Source organism: Psammomys obesus, unplaced genomic scaffold (assembly GCF_907164565.1).
Source record: "Psammomys obesus unplaced genomic scaffold, mPsaObe1.curated_primary_1811, whole genome shotgun sequence".
NCBI classification, from domain to species: Eukaryota; Metazoa; Chordata; class Mammalia; order Rodentia; family Muridae; genus Psammomys; species Psammomys obesus.
The window spans coordinates 2,124,557-2,143,671 of NW_026592439.1; the positions used below are offsets into that span (position 1 = coordinate 2,124,557).

The following is a 19,115-nucleotide window of genomic DNA, read 5'->3' on the forward strand; positions in this document are numbered from 1 at the left end:
TAGATAGATAGATAGATAGATAGATAGATAGATAGATAGATAGATAGATAGATAGATAGATAGATAGATAAATAGAAAGCATGTTCTAAATGTAAAGGTGGCACAAAGGATGCCTGATCTCTTGCAACAGTGTGTTGTCCCCAAACCTATCCCAAGTGTCTGGGAGCTTCTCCTTGCGGTTCCCTCTTCCCCTTCCTGAACTGAATTTTTTTTAAATACCCCACCCACTGTGTGCTCCGTACCTCTCCCACCCAAATCCCATAGATGTCTAGAAGATGATTTGGAGACACTTGGACTTGTTAATTAACCTAAACAGTCACATTCATCTGCAAGGTGCATTATTGTTAATTAAAACTGCGATTCTCCTCGTGCCCAGACGGCGGACTGCTGTTGTCAGAATAATTAGATAGCATAGGATAGTTTTCATGCAAATTCCTGGCAATTAGAGTTGGCGATGAATTGGGTTTGAAATCCCACAGAAGTTCTCAGTGAGAATTCCTCGGAGGCTGCAGAAGAAAGGTGTTGGGAGATAGAGAAGGAGGGTAGAGGTATGGTGGTAGATGAAAAAATTTAGGAAACATGCATTTGTTTCTTAAATCCTCTAGGGTGTGGGGCTCAGCCAGAAATAAATGAATTATAAGCATCAATGTGATATTCAAACTTTCCTAAAGAAAAAAGTCTTTCTCCTTAATGTAAATTGACCCTCCCTAGGGCTTTATATATTCCCCAGAGCTTGTTTCCCTGACTCTCATCTTTCTGAGAGGAATGTTTTTATTTTTTTTCTTAGCCAGGAGGCCAAATAACTCATACACAGCTAAAATCCCTGCCAACCATTAGATTAAATTCTAAGGAAACAGGATTTGTATTCCTGAAGGGCTGCACGAAAGATGCCAAGTTCCAAGCCAATTTAGAGTGGTACCCCATTTTGGGTTAAGTGTGTCTGGATAGCAAGTCCCAGAGGAAAGCTTCTGGGACTGGTTGAAGTCAGAGTCAGACATAAGGATGAACTAGCCATCTGCAATATACAAAGTGGCAGGAAAAGGGCAGTCCCAAAGGGCCCTGAGCAAGGCAGAGAAGTGGGGGAGGGCAATGAGGAGATAATGCTAAGCATTCTTGCTTCCAACCCACTGTGACCTCTTATCAGCTGCTGGCTTCTGTTTCTGCCTTCCCTTTGCAAGAGATGTGATAGCTGTTAGCTATCAGTAGGACTCTCTCAACCCAGACTTACTGAGGAGCGGGATCCATCTGGGACTATGGGATCATGGCAGAATAGACAGTGCTAGGCCAAGTCTCCCCTGAACATTAGAAAAATCTGGGAGTCAGAGCAGCCTTACCACCCCTTCAATTAGGTCGGCCTCTAAATCTAGCCCCTTGTAAGAGAGGAAAGGAACATCTGAAAAGATTGAGAGAGCAGTTAGAGACTGTGTGTGTCTGTGTGTGTGTGTGTGTGTGTGTGTGTGTGTGTGTGTGCTTGTGTGTGTGTTTGTGTGCACGTAAATGGCAACTAGAAAGTAACCAGAAAAAAAAGAAAACACTAGGACACATTCACTGTCCCTGTGGTTGGAGACCTGAACATAATTCAGGTCTGCAAATTATTTTCTTTTCCCTCCTTTTCTTTATCTTTCTTTATGTTTCAGAGTGTCTCCCGCGTCTCAATCGGTCCCACAATCCCGCCTTTCAATTTATGATGCACCAATCAGGAACTAAACCTGGTGGTTGCTAAGAGACCAGAGGAGGGAGATTTAGAGGCTTTGTCAAGGCACCCACCCAGGAAAATTCCCTGATCCTTCTGCACCCTCCAGCCTAGGATGTTTTAAGTCACTTCTGCCCCGTTTGTGCACTTTCCTCTCAATCCTTAAGCCCAGAAAGTCATGCACAGATACTGTAGGAAAGAGAACAGTAGAGAGCATCTTTGAAAGTATGGAAAGCCTGTTAAGTGGATTCAGACTGATGTAAATACCTACTCAAGTTTTCCTGGGTGGGCTTGAGGTGGGCTGCAGGAAGAAGCTCCTTCTGTGGCTTTTCCAGGTACAAGGGTGAGTTTGCCTGCGTTAAGAGTGCTCCGTATGAAGAGGGTTTTGCTTGCTGTCCTCCTAATGATTACCCAAGCCTTGCTAAGTAAAGCATGGAGAAAGCCCTACAAAGTTACAAGCAGACAGAGAATTGGGCACGTGTAGGGGACAGATTTCCTAGGCTAGTGGGGTGTATAAGAGATGAAAAAAAAAAGACTGGTGTAGGGTAAAGGATAGTGGGGTGCATAAGAGGTGGAGATAAAAAAAAAATGACTGGTGTAGAGTAAAGGCTCCTTTTGAGAGCTGGGCTTTGAAAGGGAAACTTGAGCAATTCCAGTCAGAAGATGAATTGGGACAGGTTGTCTTCCTTTTAGAGGCTTCACCATTTGTAACATCAGGATCTCTTCCTTCTTTTCACCACATGCAGAAAGGCTGGACATAAACACCAAGGTGAACGAACTTATTGAATAAGGATTACTGTTCTCGTAGCCTGAATAGATGGGGAACAGAATTAAGTTGGGAAGGGGGCTCTGCAAGAGGCTTGTGCATACACAAGAGTGTGTGTACTGCAGATACTGACTGAGATGTAAGCTCATGCATAGACACGTTTTCCTGCGTTCAGGCAGCTATTCTAGCAGGGATATGGTTCCTCACAGATTGAGAGACAGATGTACATGCATCACACACACACACACACACACACACACACACACGGGAGGGAGAAGAGTCATGAAGAAGAATAAACCTGCAAGAACACACACACACAGACACACGGACACATGGACAGGGACATGCGGACTAATATACAAATTCACATTTGCCCAAGCACACATGCATTCACACACACACACACACACACACACACACACACACACACAGAGAGAGAGAGAGAGAGAGAGAGAGAGAGAGAGAGAGGGAGGGAGAGGGAGAGGGAGAGAGAGAGAAACATACAGAGGAATCAAGGACATGGTAATGAAAGAAACCTTCAAGAGTGCATACGTGCATGCAGAGAGAGGGGGAAGGAAAGGAAGGAGAGAGGGAGGAAAGGAGGGAAGAGACAGAAAGAGAAGAGGGGAGCAAGAAGATGGGGTGTTGTCTAGGTCATGATGAAGAATTAATTTGCAAAAGACAGCACCTAAGAAGGAACATTTTACGCTATCTTGTTTTATGCCCTGGACTAGGCCATTGGAACCATCACTGGCCAAGGTGACTGGCAGCCCTAACAGGGCAACTGCTCCCCAGTGTCCCTGAGCATTCTTCTTTCATTTACACCTCTCTGACCTCCAAACAAAGCCAGAGAGGACAAAGAAAATAAGAAATGCCTGAGAGGGTCAGACAGGGTAGCAGTGCTATTTCTTAGGGCTTTGCTGTCTGCCACTCACCTCTGCCCCACCTTCCTTTGGTTTCTATACCCACTCCACTTGTTTGCTGTAATGGCTTCTATTTCTTTTGCTGGTTAAGCCTTGACATGTAGTCTTAAAAGTTCATCTTCTCCACTCACGCAATTGCTTCTCTTCTCTGTTCCCGCAAGAAGACAGCAATCACTCACCTCAAGAGAACATGTGTGTTCCCTGAGGATGCTTATCCACCATTCTCTTCCTTCCAGGACAGCTCTAGAAGCAGGATAGCCAGGCATGCATCACCCTCCTTTCTCTCCAAGGTGGGTTTCCTTCTCTTTAACTCCAGACAAAATAAGAGAGCACCCACTTCATAAAAGCAGTATAGACTTTAATTTAAGTTGACATGTGGGTGAGGAACTAGGATTTGCCCACAAAGACCTCCACATGAGAAGACTGTCTTGTGGGGAGAGACAGAGAGGGCAAAGATTTACGGGTGGTCTGGTAGCAGAACAGCGCCAGGAGCAGGGGTGTAGCCACACAGTGTAATACAGACAGTGCTTCTGCCAGGTCCGAAATTGCATCAAGAATCTGCTGGGATGGACACGATTGCAAAAGTATGATTTTGGACCTCACCAAAGTATCAAATATGAGAACTATGCCGTGAGGCCACCAGAAAATGAACCAGAACCACAGGACACTAACCCAGGGGCCTAGACCCTTGTTCAGTGACTTCTTCAGCCCCTTGGCTACCAAAAGGGCCAGAGGCAATACATTGAAGATGATAAAGCAGATCGCAGAATGTGTGTACTTCAAAGCTTTCAGGTCCCTACTGGACGGAAGGGTGCAGACACCATTGTAAACATCACTGGCCAGGGTGACTGGTAGCCCTAAGAGACCAGCTGTTCCCCAAAGTCCCACAGTAAGTCCCAAGGTGAGGCCAGGAATTTGACCCATGCTCAGATTGGGGTTCAGGCATGCATAGCATCCAATCAGCAGAGCCTGGGCAAAAGCTGAAGTATACCAGACCCAGTAGCCCAGGCCACACAGGGCTGTGCTCTGGGCAGTGTTTAAGCCTGGTGTCAGGATGAGCACCGCATCACTGAAGAGGGCACTGCCTACTGCCAACTGTGCCAGAATGGGCCGGCTGTGGCAGATCTGCCAGTGAAAGAGGGGTTTGAGAATTGCGAAGAGGACCACACCGCTTGCCAGCATGCCTAAGACACTGGCGAGGATGAAGAAGGGCAGTGAAAACTTCTCAAGCAGGTTGCAGGAGTGGCAGGGAGCAGCTCCCACCACGCTGTAGTAATCCAGATTTTCATAGGAGAAGTTATCCTCAGCCGTATAATTCCAGTTCTCCAAAATAAACTGAAGTTCACTCGTGTCCACCTACAGGGTATACCCAGAAGGGAGAGTCAGGGTATCTAGCACCTCAATAAAGAGGGTACACTCAGGGATGGACGGATGGATGGGGGGGACTTGGGTTTGGAAGACAGAGGATCTGCCTGAAGGAGTTGGGTGCAGTGACTGTGATGAAGGGGGAAGCTAAGGAACCTGAATGGTCAGAGCCAGGGAGAAGCCCCACTGGAGCCGTAGAGAGACTTAGAAGAACAGAAGGATGGAGGAAAGATGAGAAGAAATCTGCTGGGACTGGCTGAAAGGTGGAGAGAGAAGAAATAGGGTGGGAACAGGAAACAGGAAAGAAAAGGGAAAGACTTCTGAATCAGAAACAGAGAAAACACAGGGGTAGAGGATGATGAGAAAAGGGAAGGGCATAAAGCACAGAGAAGTAAGTAAGTAAAAGGAGCAGTGGGACAGAGGCATGGCCCCACACTCACCTGCTGTGGGTGCAGACAGTTCCCCATGGCACTGCAGGTTCAGGGAAGGCAGAGTACAGGGCCCGGACTCTCTGTCAGCAGCGGTGGCTCCAAGATAAGTACCCAGGGCTAAAGAATGCTCTCAAGTTCTGGGCAGTGCCTGGGTGTGTGTGTGGGGGGGGGGGTGTCACACCTACTTCCTACTTGGGTTCATATAGCACTCTGTCACAGAGCTTCCTGTTTTGAAGTTGGATCTGGCTGGTCAGAATGGCCTCAGGAAAAGAACATGGTGAGGTCCACAAAGGGGAGAATTTCCCCAAAGGAGGCAAGGTAGAAATCAAGGCTTTTTCCAGAAAGGGAAGGATGAGGGGCCAGGGGTGACTTGTGAAGCAGAGATAAGAGAGAGAAGTGCTGGGAAGTTGGAGTGACCAGGAATCTGATGACTCTCTGTGTTCTCAATTCCTTTGAATGACATCCAAGGAAAAAGTTCAAAAGTTCCCTTGTTTGGGAGAAGTCATGATAATGGTATTTGCTGTTGGTTCTGTCCAGACTGAGAATATGCATTTAACTGAAGGCCTTTTGTGTGTGGCAGAGGAACACACCTATTTATCTGTATGCTTGTGTTGGGTATCAGTGTGCTCCCATCTGTGTCCTAGGTGCTGGGTGGTGCCTGGGTGTGCGCATTCTTATCTAGAGGTAAGAGGGACAGAAGACTGGAGGCCTGTCAAGGCTCTTTAAGGACTCTCCTTCAGGGAGCAATTGAGCATTTGCCTCACCACCTATGGACTCAATGAATGCATCTCTCACACCAGGCAGAACACATGGTCTGACACATCAAAATAGTCTCAGGGGGATCACGGGATAGCATACTTTAATGTGAGACTATAGCCCACTGGGTAATCTCTATTCATATTCTGTTGTGAGACACACAGGCTGTAAGAATACTTCATTAGCTTGGCATCTTAGCAATACGTAAAGTTTTTGATGGAAGGTAGAACTGGCGTTTCTCTGGCCAGGAGAAATACAGGATACGTGCTCCCATATGTAGCTTCCCATTAAGCCTCTCAGACTGAGCTTCAGAAGAATTGATTACTAAGGTCAATTTTCAGGTTTAACAGGAGGGAGATAGAAAGGGAATCTGGTAAAAAATGGTGAAGCTCTACTTCCTGGATGGTGTGGGTGGAGTTTTCACCTCCACCCCTGTGTTGGTCAGCCTTGCTGGACAGAGGGTAACAGGGTAGCAGTTGGATGACACGCTTTAAATGCAAATGTACTTCAGAAAGCAAAAGACTCAGACACTCTCCCTTGACCCCACTCACAGGTGCTCCAGAGAGTGGCATGGCAAAGAGGCAGTATCCTTTGAGTGGCAGGTGCCAGGGACATGAGGACAGTCCTCATTTGCATGCAGCCCAGCCAGCAGTGAGAGTAGCAGAAAGGAGGCAGCCTGACCACATGGATAATCCAGATATATTGAGGGTGGTCCCTCTGAGATTAGCACAGGAGAGTTAGAAAGATTATAAAGATACACGATCCCTTCCCTGCTCCCTTCCCCCACCCCTGCCCACGGACAGACACACACAGCACAACGGCCCCGTCCCCCCTCCCCGCCCCGCCTGGTACAAATATGGCTTCTGTGTAATATGGACAGAGTGGTTCAGCTCAAAGAGGAAAAGTCGCTTTCCCAAAAGCAGGTGCTGGGAGACAAGGAGCCTAAAAATGAGCCCAGCGTGGAGGCCCAGGACTCCCTTGCTGCTATAAGAGGAGAAGTCCTGGCTTAAGCAAGGAGCTGCCTGGAGTGCCCAGGACCCTAACCAAGGGCTGGAAGATTTATGAAGGTATTACCTGAACTGAAGGAGTGGGCAGGCCTGCTGGATTGCAGCTGCCCCATTTTGCACACCTGTTGTCAGAGCAGGGAGGACATGCTGGAGGGTGGGGAGAGGGATGCCAAGAGCATCCTAGGTCTAAGGGACAGGCCAGCCGGGATGGAGAGGGTGAGCAATCTCATCTCCACAGCAACCAGCTTGGCCATAAGAAGGAAGACGGTAAACTAAAAGCTGTGAGGGGGATTCAGTTCTCTAGTCAGAGAGGATGGGAATCCAGGGTCAGTGCCAGGGAGAGACTTGAGGGTGCATAGCGGAGGCTGTGGGCCCGGCTCCGTGGCTCAGAGACAGGAGGTCCAGGGAAGGGTGGTGAAAGTGTGGTATTTCAGAGAGGGCCAAATGCACAGCAGGGCAAACCACATACTGGGACCCCTCTCTTTCTCAGATAGACATCTAGAGTGGTTTGGGAATGACTTGGATGGAGCAGCCTCCCACCGTAAACAAACCCTGACTAGAAACCATCCACTCCCAAAACCCACCTCACTTGTCCCATGCCTTTTGCACACACCCAGGACCCCTGTCCTTCTTCTCAATCTCTTTGCTTCTTGTTCACATAAACACACATCTACACACAGCCATGCACACTTACACACACAAACACATACACACACACTCACACACATACACACATGCACAGAGTTCACATTATTCCCTCGGTTTGGGCAGGAAACAGCTCACTGCAGTGAAGCTCCTTTTAGTAATTTTGTTGTCATGTCTGCCTGGCTGCTGAGGGAGGAGGGACTGAGGGCTGGCACAGGGAGCAGGAAAGGGCACAGGGTGACACAGGGTGGAGGAGGAGGAGTTGCCGAGCAATGCGGTTGCCGTGCAACAGTCCAGGGTCTTGGGTAAGAGTTTTGGGCCCCTCCATGGTGGGGGCAGCAGACACTTGTTCAGGCTCACCGCTGCCTCTTTCCACAGCTGCTGGAGCTAGGAGAGAAAGCTGAGCTATACTGTCCCCCAAGGGCAGATTAAAAGAGCCTAGCTTGGTTCATCATGTCAGGGCAATGGGTGGATAGGGCCATTTCCACAATCCTCTCTCCCTTGAAATCTACTCTCTCTGAGAGGGACATGTTGAAGCCCAGGATCCCTGTGTGGCCGCATGCTGTCTTCAGGTCACATCTTCTTGAAGACTCTCCTACTCAGTCCTTTCTTACGTAATGGAAGAGGTTGGTCACTCCAATAATACCTGTCTCCCTGTCTGTAGTACATGGCTGGCAGAGGAAGAGCCGCCACAAGCTCCTACTTCCATTCCCAGGTTCCTTGGAGCCACCCGGGAGGCTGATTTGTTGCGAGAATGGAAGGAGGGCTGTGTTAAGGTCCCCACCCTCCAAACCAGCGCTACTCCTCATTCATTTCTAATCCCTCCAACTTCCTTCTCTGAACATTGCCGGTTTGTTGCTCTCCTCAGCCCCATGGCCCCTGCCTCTCCAGCCTTGGACACGGATTTGATTTGGGATTGTTACAAAAATAATAATAACCCAAACGCAGAGAAGCCACGGAAAGGGCTGAGGGCAACCCACCCTTCCCCCCCGCCCTCCTCCCCCCCCATTCCAAACCGAGTACAAAACCGCACCCAAAGCAGACATTCTGTACAGGGGGCTGGGTGGGCCAGGGAGCAAGCGGGAGGGGCGGCCCTGGGGTCGCTCTGTACAAGTCCAGGTTGGTGACAGCCCAGCAGTCCCCATGGGGCCCCTGGGGGGCGCAGAAGGTGTGTGGGTGCCCCTAGATGAAATACTCCTTCTTGTCGTCCCCTCCTGACTGCCCGCCTTCTGCGTTGATGATGGCTGTATCCGCATCTGGGGCGTCGTCGGAGCCCTTCGCTTCGTGTGTCAGGTAGGTTCCTGTGTGGAGACAGAAGCTCCTCTTTTCAGAAGCTTCTCAGCCTCTGAAAGTCCACCCTGCCCACTTTCCTACCCACCCACTCACACATTGCTCATCTCATCTTTCTCTTGCCTGGAGCTTTCTTCCACCCCGTGTTCGGTAATTTGCATTTTGCTGCCAACAATCCTCACCTGACCACACCCCCATGAATAATGAATCCTACCCCTAACCAAAATCTCATCTATAATGTAAGCAAGGCATATAAGAGACATTTGTGTGCGTGTGTGTGTGCGTGCGTGCCTGCGTGTGTGTGTGTGTCTATATATGTACATGTGGACTGGATGTATGACTTAGACATGACCAATCTAGGCGGCTAGGCTGCTGGTTGGAAGTAGTAACAGACTAGGAGGGAAAGTAAAACAGAGCAAAGAAAAGATATGGGAGAGGAGGAAGAGTAAAGAGATCAAAGAAGGGAAAAGAAGCTAAACAGATGGAAAAGAAGACAGGGCAAGAAGGAAGGAGCTAAAGACTGGTTAGAAGAGACATGAAGGCGGAGCACTGAGGAGCAGCTGGCTGAGTGGGTAGGTTGGATTGTGCTTGGATGATTACCAAGTGATCAGGCTTGACTGTGAGGTCGCCCCGTGATCGCAGGGGTTGGCTGCATTTCTTTCTCAAGACACCCAAGGGGGCTGAGTGAGTTTACAGGGACATTTCTGAAGCCCTCTTGCTGTCTGTCCTTTCCTGACACCCACCCACCCAAGTCCTCCTGAGGCCTCTGACCTTTGTGCCGGATCAAATAATGTCCAAGGAAAATGAGCAGAATGAGCAGCAGGAATACAATGAAAGCCACGATCCCTCCGATGATGGCGTGGTAGGTGCTGGAGGATGAGGGCACCGGACTGGGGTCTGCAGGGAAGACAGACATACAGTTAGAGCTGGGGAGGACTTTTAACTCACATGCTGATTTTGCCTGGGGTTGATCTCACAGAAGAGAATAGACACCAACATCAGGAGAACCCAGGAGTTGTATGCAAGAACAGGGTACATGCCTTAGTTAGTACTCAAGTGGATATCACCATAGTAATTGTTAAAGAAAATTAATGTATTCACCAGGCAATAAACAAATCAGCTTTCACTGAACAAGTTGCTTTCTTGGCATCAAAGCTTGACCTTAGTCAGAGATCATTACTTTAATGCCTATGACCAATATCAAAATTCTCTTCCTCCCTCTTCTCTACCCCAGCCTCCTCCCTTCTTTCTCTCTCTCTCTCCCCCCCCCCAACACACACCTGTGTTTTCCTCTTCCATGACTATCTCCCATGTCTTTGAATATCTTGTCTCGTATTCTGCACTAGCCCCTTTTGGGAATTCTTTGCCACTTGTGCATAGACTGAAGATCAGATGGGGAAGAAACAGTAAAAGCCAATGGATCCAAGAATTAAGCAGTTGGACAACTCCTTGCAAAAAAGAATGCTAGACCATGCCACCAGTATACAAGACTTGTAAGCTTCCCTAGAGAACAAAGTTATAATCTGATATGACTTAGGAAAGCATCCCCTTTTCTAGGATGAGCCCAGGACATCAGTCTCTGCCCAAACATCCTTATCCCAATCAGGGCTGTGACACCTGGACTTTATCCCAAAGAATTTGACATCTCTGCTCCTGGTATTCATTCTTTCTTCCTATAACTCTCCAGCCTATACTCTCTTGAATATATCTAGTCTTTTTCTTCAGTAATTCCTTCTTGGAAAGGAAGATTAGTGATCCAGGAAAATCCAATCTTCTGACCTATCCAAGGAAGGAGGTCCAGGAGTTCATCTCTACTTTGACATCATCCAAAGGTTTGTACACAAGGACAGATTCAATTTCTCCCATGATTACTGGTGTTCCTTCCATTAGCTATACAAAAGTCACCATTCATGACAGGTGTAGACTGATCCCATAGGACAACCTGTACCAAGAGGAAAGCCCCAACTGTGTTCAGAAACCCAGGACAGTTCTGATGTTGCTATAGTTACATTAGTTACAGCTATAACTTGCCCACACAAAGGAGGGCTGCTGTTTTTCCTTGGAATCAGCTTGAGTCTTTCAGCCTCATTGACTTCCATATTTTTTTTTCTTCTCTACCTTGTTTCCTCAGGCTTGACTGGTCCAGTCTTTTAGTTCCTTGACTTTCTATGCCTTATTTGAAAAGAAAACACTTATGCTTTTTTTTTTAATGTTTGGCTTGGGAGAGAGGGCAAGGGTGGCCAGTTGTTCCATGATAGAGCTGGTGAAATGATGTGATTTAAGGGAAGATGAGCGATGAAACATGAACTGTGGCCCACTGTGAAAATCAATCCTGGATATTTTCTATGGAAGCTATAGAAGTAAAAATTTCTTCGAAAAAACACAGTCTTCCACTGTCAAAGTGACCTCTGGGGTTGTCAATAGCCAACTCCTGTCTTCAGGTGTATGTACTTTTCCTTTTATTCCTGGCAAGTTTTCACACAGGGGATTCCCGAAGAGGCTGCAGTAACTCCTTCTGCCACCAGGCGTCAGCACTCTCACAAACCTTCAACCTACTCCGGCTTAGCTTGTTAGCCCAGGGCAGAAAGATCAGGAAGATACCAACTGCGCATAAACTTTCTTTACTGCCAGTCACCATCACAACTGCTCTGGAGATATCTAGAGACTGAACCTAGGTCCCAGTGTCTTGCTGTAGCACTGGGAATCTTGCACTAGTCCGGTTGTTATGTTGAGGAGTTCCCATGGGCTGAGAGGTTGTCTCAGGAGTCATAATCACCAATGTATACATTCAGGTCTCAGGCACTCAGGCCTCTTTCTGATCCCTGGAAGCCTGAGTCTTAGGGACCCCACTACCTGCCTTACTGGGTATTTCAAATGAGGAAAGACTGTGAAGTTTCTTCAGTATTTCCTCTACTCTGCCGAGAGGCTTGAAGACTTTCTGGAAGGGCTTCAATGCCATTGATCTCTTCAAAATAAGAAAAGAAAAGAAAAAAAAAATCCCTACTAACTTCTCCTAAAGCTACCTCTTTTCTAGCCTGTCATGTCCCTTGAATCTTTTGTGTTTGTATGGATATGCACATGCGTGTGCTAATGTACATGCCTGTGCATGCATTAACTGTACAGGCCAAAGGAATGCCATCTACCTGATTTCTTGAGTAGGGTCATCTCTCAATACCTGAGAGCTGACCAAGTGAAATAAGCCAACTCTGCCTCCCTACGCTGCAATTACAACTATGAGTTACCATTCCTATTCTTGTTCTACTCCAACTGGGAAGTTATTTACTAAGGAACCTAACTTTCTAGGTATCTGATGGTTCCAGTTTTTGAGAAGAATTTTGGGAAGAGGCAATCCCCTTCCCTTTGGGAGGCGTAGCATTAGAGAAGCATAGTAGACCAACTCTCAGGATAGTGCTTGCTTCTTTTTCTTCTTGGCCGAACTGTAATGTACAGAAAGGGTCCTTGGTAAAGGACCTGTAGGCAGCAGCATACGTGCCATATATAATCCTAGGAGGTGGAGTTATTCAGCAAGCACGCATGCCCTCAGGAAGGGCCCGTAAATGAAGTTGATACTCTCTCCATCAGTTGATAACGATAGTTCCATGCTTTCCAGTAGTGGGCATTTCCCATCTACCCCACTACCACACAGGGTAGAGTTTTGCCACCAGGAGAGCAGGAGATGGGCAGAGAAGGAAGTTGTGGGAAGAGAGGAGCCAAGGAGACTCACCATTGACATTGAGGGTGAAGTAGGCTGTGTAGCTGCCCATGTTGCTTGTGGCTGTGCACCCATAGGTGCCACTGTCACTCTTGTTCAGGAAGGGGAAGATGAGAGCGCTTTCTTGGGTCATCTTCAGTGGGGGCTCGCTGCCTTCCTTCACCCACAGGTACTGCTGGGGGCTATCAAGATAAAAAAGATGAGATGTTCTTGGGATAGCCTGGACCAGAGGAATTAAGATGAACAGGTAACAGGATAGTCAGGAGGTGTATGATGATGCTAAGCTGCATTTAAGATGCTATATGAGCCAAAGGGTGGGTATTGGTGGGAGTGGGGGGGGGGAGTATCAGTCCTGGGTACAGTTTGGAGAAGGTAGAGATGTTCTGATCCGTATCTTATTGTGGCCTTGTTCCTTAGGGGAAACAAGGAAGCTGAGCTGAAGAATGTTCCAACCCTGCTTCTGCTGCTTTGCGGTAGATATAAGGGAGAGGCGCTGTTGTGCAGTTAGGGGAGTGGGAGTTATGCCTTGACAGGGGGTGGGTGGAGGGAAGCTGTGTGGTGAGGATGGCTGTCTGAGAGTATGGAGGGGATGTCAGAGACCACAGGCTGCTCTTCTTACACTGGATTGCCACGCCCCTCACAGTGTAACAACAGCTTCTGGCCTTCACGAGGATGAGCAGGTTCCGGCCTAATCATGGCTGTCGGCGTGTCTGCGGAGAAGCACAGGGGTCAGCACAAAACTCCCCACTCTGCCTGGGAGATCCCTAAACCCTTGGAATCGCCTGTTTTACATGTTACAGACTCCGCCCTCCAAAGCCTCAGCAGTTCGAGAGGCTGCAAACAAGACCTTCCTCCCCCTGGCTCTTGTGAACACAGACTATGACTGCCATCCACTGTAAGAGCAACCCGCTGCAACTCAACCTCTGAGTGATTGCATTCCAGGCAGGCTGCCCTCCATAGGGCCTACAGGCTGTCTCGGCAGAGCTGGGGAGAACCCATGGTTTATTCATGCCTAGCGAAAGTGCCTGGCACATACACAGGGCCTAATACATATTTTTAAATGAACAAAGAAAGTGAACTTGACACTGACTGAGTTCACAACCTTTCAGTTCTGTCTGCTCTGCAAGGGGGCTTAGGAGTGAAAGCAACACTTGAACACAAAACATTGCTTTGAATAGTCAGTCCAAACATGGAATGAGAGCGCGGAAACAGTAAGGGGTGAGGGTCATATTTTGGCTGAAAAAAAAAAAAAAAAAAAAAAAGGCCTGAGACAATATACATGGGCCTGTGAGGGAATAATGACATCTGTCATTGATGCCAAAAGACTGCTTTGGAGGCTGGGTCCAGATGGTGGCTGAGAACAATGTGACCAGATGCTGGTTTGGAACCACAGATAAAGAGGCTACACTTTCCCCAAGGACAGAGCCAACCTTAACAAGCAGTTAATGAACATGCTTCAGTTAAATCAGACAGGACAGAAAGAGCCAGGCCAGGTGAGCGAATGGGTATTCCAGAGATTCACAGCTAAAGAAACCTCTAGCATAGCACCTGGAAGGCTGACTGATTGCTGACCACAAGCCAAAGGGAACCCTGGAGAGTAATAGCCAGATGGCCTGGTATCTAAGAGAGGACCCTTTGGGACTTCAGTGGCATAAAAGTATGTTTCAGTTATGGCCAGGGAACCAGAAATCAAGGGAACTGCCCAAGGCTCAGTGCCTCACACTTGGAACTAGTAAATACAGAAACACTTTACAGCAATTTAGAGCTTGAAAGTTTGTAGAGTTATTTTGTATGTATTATTCCATTTACTCTCAGCATAACTCAGGGTAGTTTTGTGTATATTATTCTACTTACTCTCAGCATAACTCAGGCTCGCAGAGAGATTATATGCTCTGGTCAAGGCAATGAAGCTTGTCTGTATCAGTATGGCTAGAAGGCTTGTCATGAGCCTGCTGATTGAGTGTCATCCAAACGGACCATGGTACTGTCCAAAATTAACTCATGCTAAAGTTTGAATAAAGGGTCTAGCTACTGATTAAATGGCACCGGGGTTAGGAAATTAATCAGCTTGTGTCTTCCATAAGGAGATTAAAAGCTCTAGCTATGTTTTTCTTTTTTTTTTTTTTAATTTCCCAATCTTTTGGTAAATTAGGAAAAGAAATGTACTGTTGCATATATGCCTCCAAACTTGCACAGGTCAATTATTCCTTTTACTTTCCATACAGGAAAGTTCCTATGAAAAAGCTTCCAGATTTCCTCAGATGAGAAATTTACAAATATTCTAACCTCTTCAGACATTCCCTACTGTTACTAAAGGCAGAGTCCATGAGGAGGATGAAGAGGTGTAGAGAAAGGACGTAGCAGCAGCCCTGACAACTGGCCGTGTTAGATCGGAACCCCAAGCTGAAGCGCGACACTGGGGCAAACAGAGAAATGACTGGGAGGTGAAAGCCCTCGGAATGTGCCAACATTTGAGAGGATTGTGCTTCTCTCTGACCCACGCCTCCTGACTGCACACAATGTTAGAGTGAGCAGAGGCTGCGATGATGGCCAACCTCATCACCTCTCTCATTTTGCAAATAAACAACCCAGATGAGTGGGGAGAGCTGTCTGCCCATCACCCAACCCGCATGGAGTGCCGTGCAGACTGGTAACTATGCCCCAAGGCCCCGTGACTGTAACCCCCACCGCTTACAGTCTAGTGCCATTTCACCACTGTAGCCCAAGGGCTGGTAAACTTTGCCTGTGGGCCAAACCTTGCCAGCTGCTAGCTTTTATAAATAAAGTTTTATTGTACTCTAGCCCGACCCAGCTGTTTACACTTTGTGGCTGCTCCCCTGCAGCCCAAGCAGACACTGAGACAGAGACCTCAGCTCTCCACGCCTGCCTGCAGCGTTTACTACAGGGCCTCTTTCCTGAAGCCTTGCTTGCTGCCTTAACTGCCCATGCTGCTTCTACGCATGCAGCTGGAAGCACTTTTCTCTTCTTCACTCCCTATCTCACACCTGGTCCTTCTCACCCCAAAGCCCATGACATACACAAAACTTCAATGCGCTGAGAGGTGGATCTGTCAGCTCCCTTGAGAGATTCGTGGTTCACGGAGCACACGATGTTTGCTCCGTCGTCCTCCCGGGTAACCTGGAAGGACACTGAGCTGCTCACGGTGAAGGTCTTCCCGTTGGGATCTTCCTGGACTCGTGTTTGCTCCCCTGGAATGCAGCGACAGACACACACACACACACACACACACACACACACAGACACTGTAAGTGTACACAGATAGACATTATCATAACATACAGATACTGTCTGCTCCCTACGGATTCCGAGTCTTTCTAGGACAAACTTAAAAGTTTTTCAAATGGATATAGTTGTGTAAAGAGAATGTAGAGCCTGACACACACATATACAACATAATCTGCCTTTCGCTTTCTTCATCTTCACTCTTTCTTCCATGTCATGTCTAAACATACTTCCGCCACCCCTTCCCTGCACCACCGCCTTCCTGTAACCCCACAGCAGGAGCTACTCACCATGGAGTTCTTGGTCACCTTTCCTCCAGGTGAGCTGGGCTGCAGGTTTGCTCCCGGAAGACTGACAGTTGAGAGTGGCTGTCTCCTTTTCCCGCAATGACGACTTATAACCGGTGATTACGGGCTTCTGTGGGATTCCTGCCATGCATAGGGGATGTCCAGGATAGCACGGAGAGGCACCATGAAGTCACACTTCAAGCTCTCCCTATAGATATGTCCTCTATAAGGGTCAGGGCATCTGGGGTTTACTTTGGTTCATAAAATGGGTAGAAGTATAAACGAGTCAACATTCCCTTTAATCTGTCTCCTGAGGATAAGTCTTCCTTAGGACAGCTAGAGGGATGAGGGTGCCATGCTTAAAGGATGATAGTGACTGGGTAGCCCAGAGTGCAGGGAGGTGACCACACAGGTTGTGAGAGGCATAAGAGAGGAGAGATAGAAATTAGAACACAGCATCACGGTAAGTGTACTCGAACAACTAAACAACGTGTTCTCGGAAGTTAGAATTGGGCATGGCGTATAGATCTCACGCTTCTCCCATATAATTTTGGGAGTGATGTGGGATGACCATTCTTTGCTATAAATTATGAAGTTTATGTTTAAAGAACGAGATTTGCTCCAGATCAAATAGTAAGCGCTGCAGAACAGAACTCTGTTTTCCTCGTATTTTAAAGGGAAGCGTGCAGAACTTTTCTGATATTATTGGAGGCCTGCCTGGTTCTGGGAAGCTTTGGGGACTGACTGAGGGAGGTTTGTTTGCAAAGCAGCATGCTGTGGAGACACGGGGGTTTGGGAGCCTCACCGAGCACAGTGACGAGGGACTTGGCGGTTCGCACAGGCATAGTGAAGATGGAGCATGTGTACTCGCCCTCGTCTGCCAGGGCCACGTTGCTGATGCTGATACTGAGCTCATGGGGAGTGGAGCTAACCAGCTGAATCCGGTTATCTCGAAGGGCTGGCGAAAATCAGGAGAACTGAGAGTCAGGAGTCTACCAGTGCCTTGCATACTCACCCTCCATTCCTGGGCTAATATCATTAAGGGGAAAGGATAGGTGGAGGAGTGTGGGTGGAGGACAAAAAAAAAAACAGAACAAACAAACAATCAAAAAAAACAAAACAAAACAAAATGACTTCTGAATTAAGACAGAATCATTCTGTCGCTAGGCATAGTTGCTTAAGAAGCTAGTATTATAGTCTGTGTCTTATGTAATTACTTAGGAAAGGCCTGGTGTTACCTGATGTCAGCTCTCGTAAGTTTTTCTTTGTGGTGAAACTACTCCCAGACCCTATAAGACTAAGCATGGCTGAGGTCACAGCTGACACACAGATTCGTTTTTCTCTGTAAACAACTAAGGAGCTCTCAATTCGTTGCTTTTTTTTTTTTTCAAATAACACACCCCATGTTTCTCTGGACTACACAGAGGATTTCCCTCAGCCTCTGGGCCCCTACCTCTCTTCTCCCCAAAATATAGAGTCTGCTGGGCAGGGTTAGACCACTGCAGGGATGAGTCCTCATGGTCTTTCACTTGGCACTTGAGCACCACCGTGCCGCCAGCCACCACGGTCTCATCGGATGTCCAGGGCTGGCTATCTGCAGAGGCAGAGTAGAGTTAGTTTTCTGAGGATCCCTGAGGATGTCTGCCCATCACTGCGCCACAGTCCACCTTATCTAATTCAGGCTACCCAAGGCTTAAGGCTTCATTAGTGAAGGAACAGAGGTGGTGGTGGCAGGGAAGGGAGACAGACCTCATCTTCTCTTGCTTTGGATACACAGAAAGCATCACCCCTTGTTGAATGTTGGATGAGCGGACAGGGTCACAAACACCGAAAGGATAAAGGCACCCAGATCTGAACATACTACTCCACATGTGTCTTTTTACATACGGTTCTGCCATTCGTCGTTGAGAACACACATACACATCTGTCATTCTATGTTTTGCCTTTCTGTTACCACCTATTATAAGAGCAAAGTGGAAGCAATTGTGACTAATAATCAAAATTATAATGGGGTAAAGCCTGAACCAGTCCTTGGTGTGTACGTTAATCTCTACAATAAGAGCAAAGCAGACAATATAAAATTAAAAATTGAAACATTTTAACATATTTTTAATTTTTTTCTAGCAATTATTTCATCCAATCATCAAATCTCTCACCGCATGTTCCCATTATTATTAGTTGTTGTAGCTGCTGTTGAGACAAGGTCATATTATGCAGTCCTGGCAGGCCTGTCACTTACTATGTATTCAAGATGGCCTTGAATTTGCCAAAGTCCTCCTGCCTCTGCTTTCTAAGTGCTGGGATTATAAACATGCAAAACTGCATCCAACTGTTCATTCTCTTTCTGGTAGGTCTGCCTGTCTCCCCAAATCCAAACTCAAGTCCCCACCCCGATATTATTTAAAGAGTGAAAAGACTGACATTTTCTCCCAGTGTGCTGGAAACATGTTTCCTAACTCTTCTCTCCTTACAGAAATTGAACAAAACACAAGCTCAGGTGAGAGAGTCCTTGCCTAGCATGCATGAAGACCCGGATTGGATCTCCACCACATTGCCTGTGATGGAAAACATATGTTATCCCATTACTCAGGAAGTAGAGACAGGTGGAGCAGAAGTTGTAGGGTGTCCTTGGCTACTGAGTTTGAGGCCAACTTGGACTGCATACACCCTGTGTCAAAATGAGAAGGGGGGAGAGAAAGAGAAGACATGGAGAAAGGAGGGAAGGGGAAGAAAAGGAAGAAAGGGAAGGAGGGAAGAAGGAAAAAAATCCAGGTTCTATTTTTATATACAAACCAATTGAATGCCAAATGAACCTTCTCCTCAGCCTAGCTGTGAACCTCTCCAATATGGACACCTGTTTTCCCCACCAGGCACTGTGCTAAGTCCCCACAGCATGGACTCTGATTCCTAATATTGATTCCCTGATCTTCAGAATCACTTTTAGTGACCCAAAGGCAATGACCTCCTCAGAACTAATGTAAAATAATCTCCATGCTC

General features: G+C 47.4%; 2 protein-coding genes across 3 annotated transcripts in view; both read right to left on the minus strand.

Moving 5' to 3' along the window:
* Positions 1 to 3,719: 3,719 nt before the first annotated feature.
* On the minus strand, positions 3,720 to 7,655 carry Ackr1 (atypical chemokine receptor 1 (Duffy blood group)). The gene is made up of 2 exons (XM_055613287.1): positions 5,188 to 7,655; positions 3,720 to 4,738 (listed from the first exon to the last, which is right to left on the minus strand). Exons 1-2 carry the CDS (start codon positions 5,212 to 5,214, stop codon positions 3,770 to 3,772), a joined length of 996 nt encoding a protein of 331 aa, XP_055469262.1. The 5' UTR covers positions 5,215 to 7,655; the 3' UTR covers positions 3,720 to 3,769.
* Positions 7,656 to 7,724: 69 nt separating this feature from the next.
* The window catches only part of Cadm3 (cell adhesion molecule 3), a 30,035-nt gene continuing 18,644 nt past the window's right edge, over positions 7,725 to 19,115 (minus strand). For both annotated transcript variants that reach the window (XM_055613284.1, XM_055613285.1), the window contains 8 exons: positions 17,572 to 17,712; positions 16,924 to 17,076; positions 16,122 to 16,259; positions 15,627 to 15,797; positions 13,208 to 13,298; positions 12,601 to 12,770; positions 9,648 to 9,773; positions 7,725 to 8,887 (listed from right to left, as the gene is read on the minus strand). In XM_055613284.1, coding sequence (XP_055469259.1) covers positions 8,769 to 8,887; positions 9,648 to 9,773; positions 12,601 to 12,770; positions 13,208 to 13,298; positions 15,627 to 15,797; positions 16,122 to 16,259; positions 16,924 to 17,076; positions 17,572 to 17,712 — 1,109 coding nt within the window. In that variant the 3' untranslated portion in view covers positions 7,725 to 8,768. The remainder of the gene's footprint in view (positions 8,888 to 9,647; positions 9,774 to 12,600; positions 12,771 to 13,207; positions 13,299 to 15,626; positions 15,798 to 16,121; positions 16,260 to 16,923; positions 17,077 to 17,571; positions 17,713 to 19,115) is intronic.

Excerpts from the sequence above, each read along its gene's own strand:
- Ackr1 (XM_055613287.1), bottom strand. The coding sequence starts at position 5,214 with ATGGGGAACTGTCTGCACCCACAGCAG. Across the intron at positions 4,739-5,187 it reads ACTGTCTGCACCCACAGCAG|GTGGACACGAGTGAACTTCA; the intron begins GTGAGTGTGGGG and ends TATACCCTGTAG.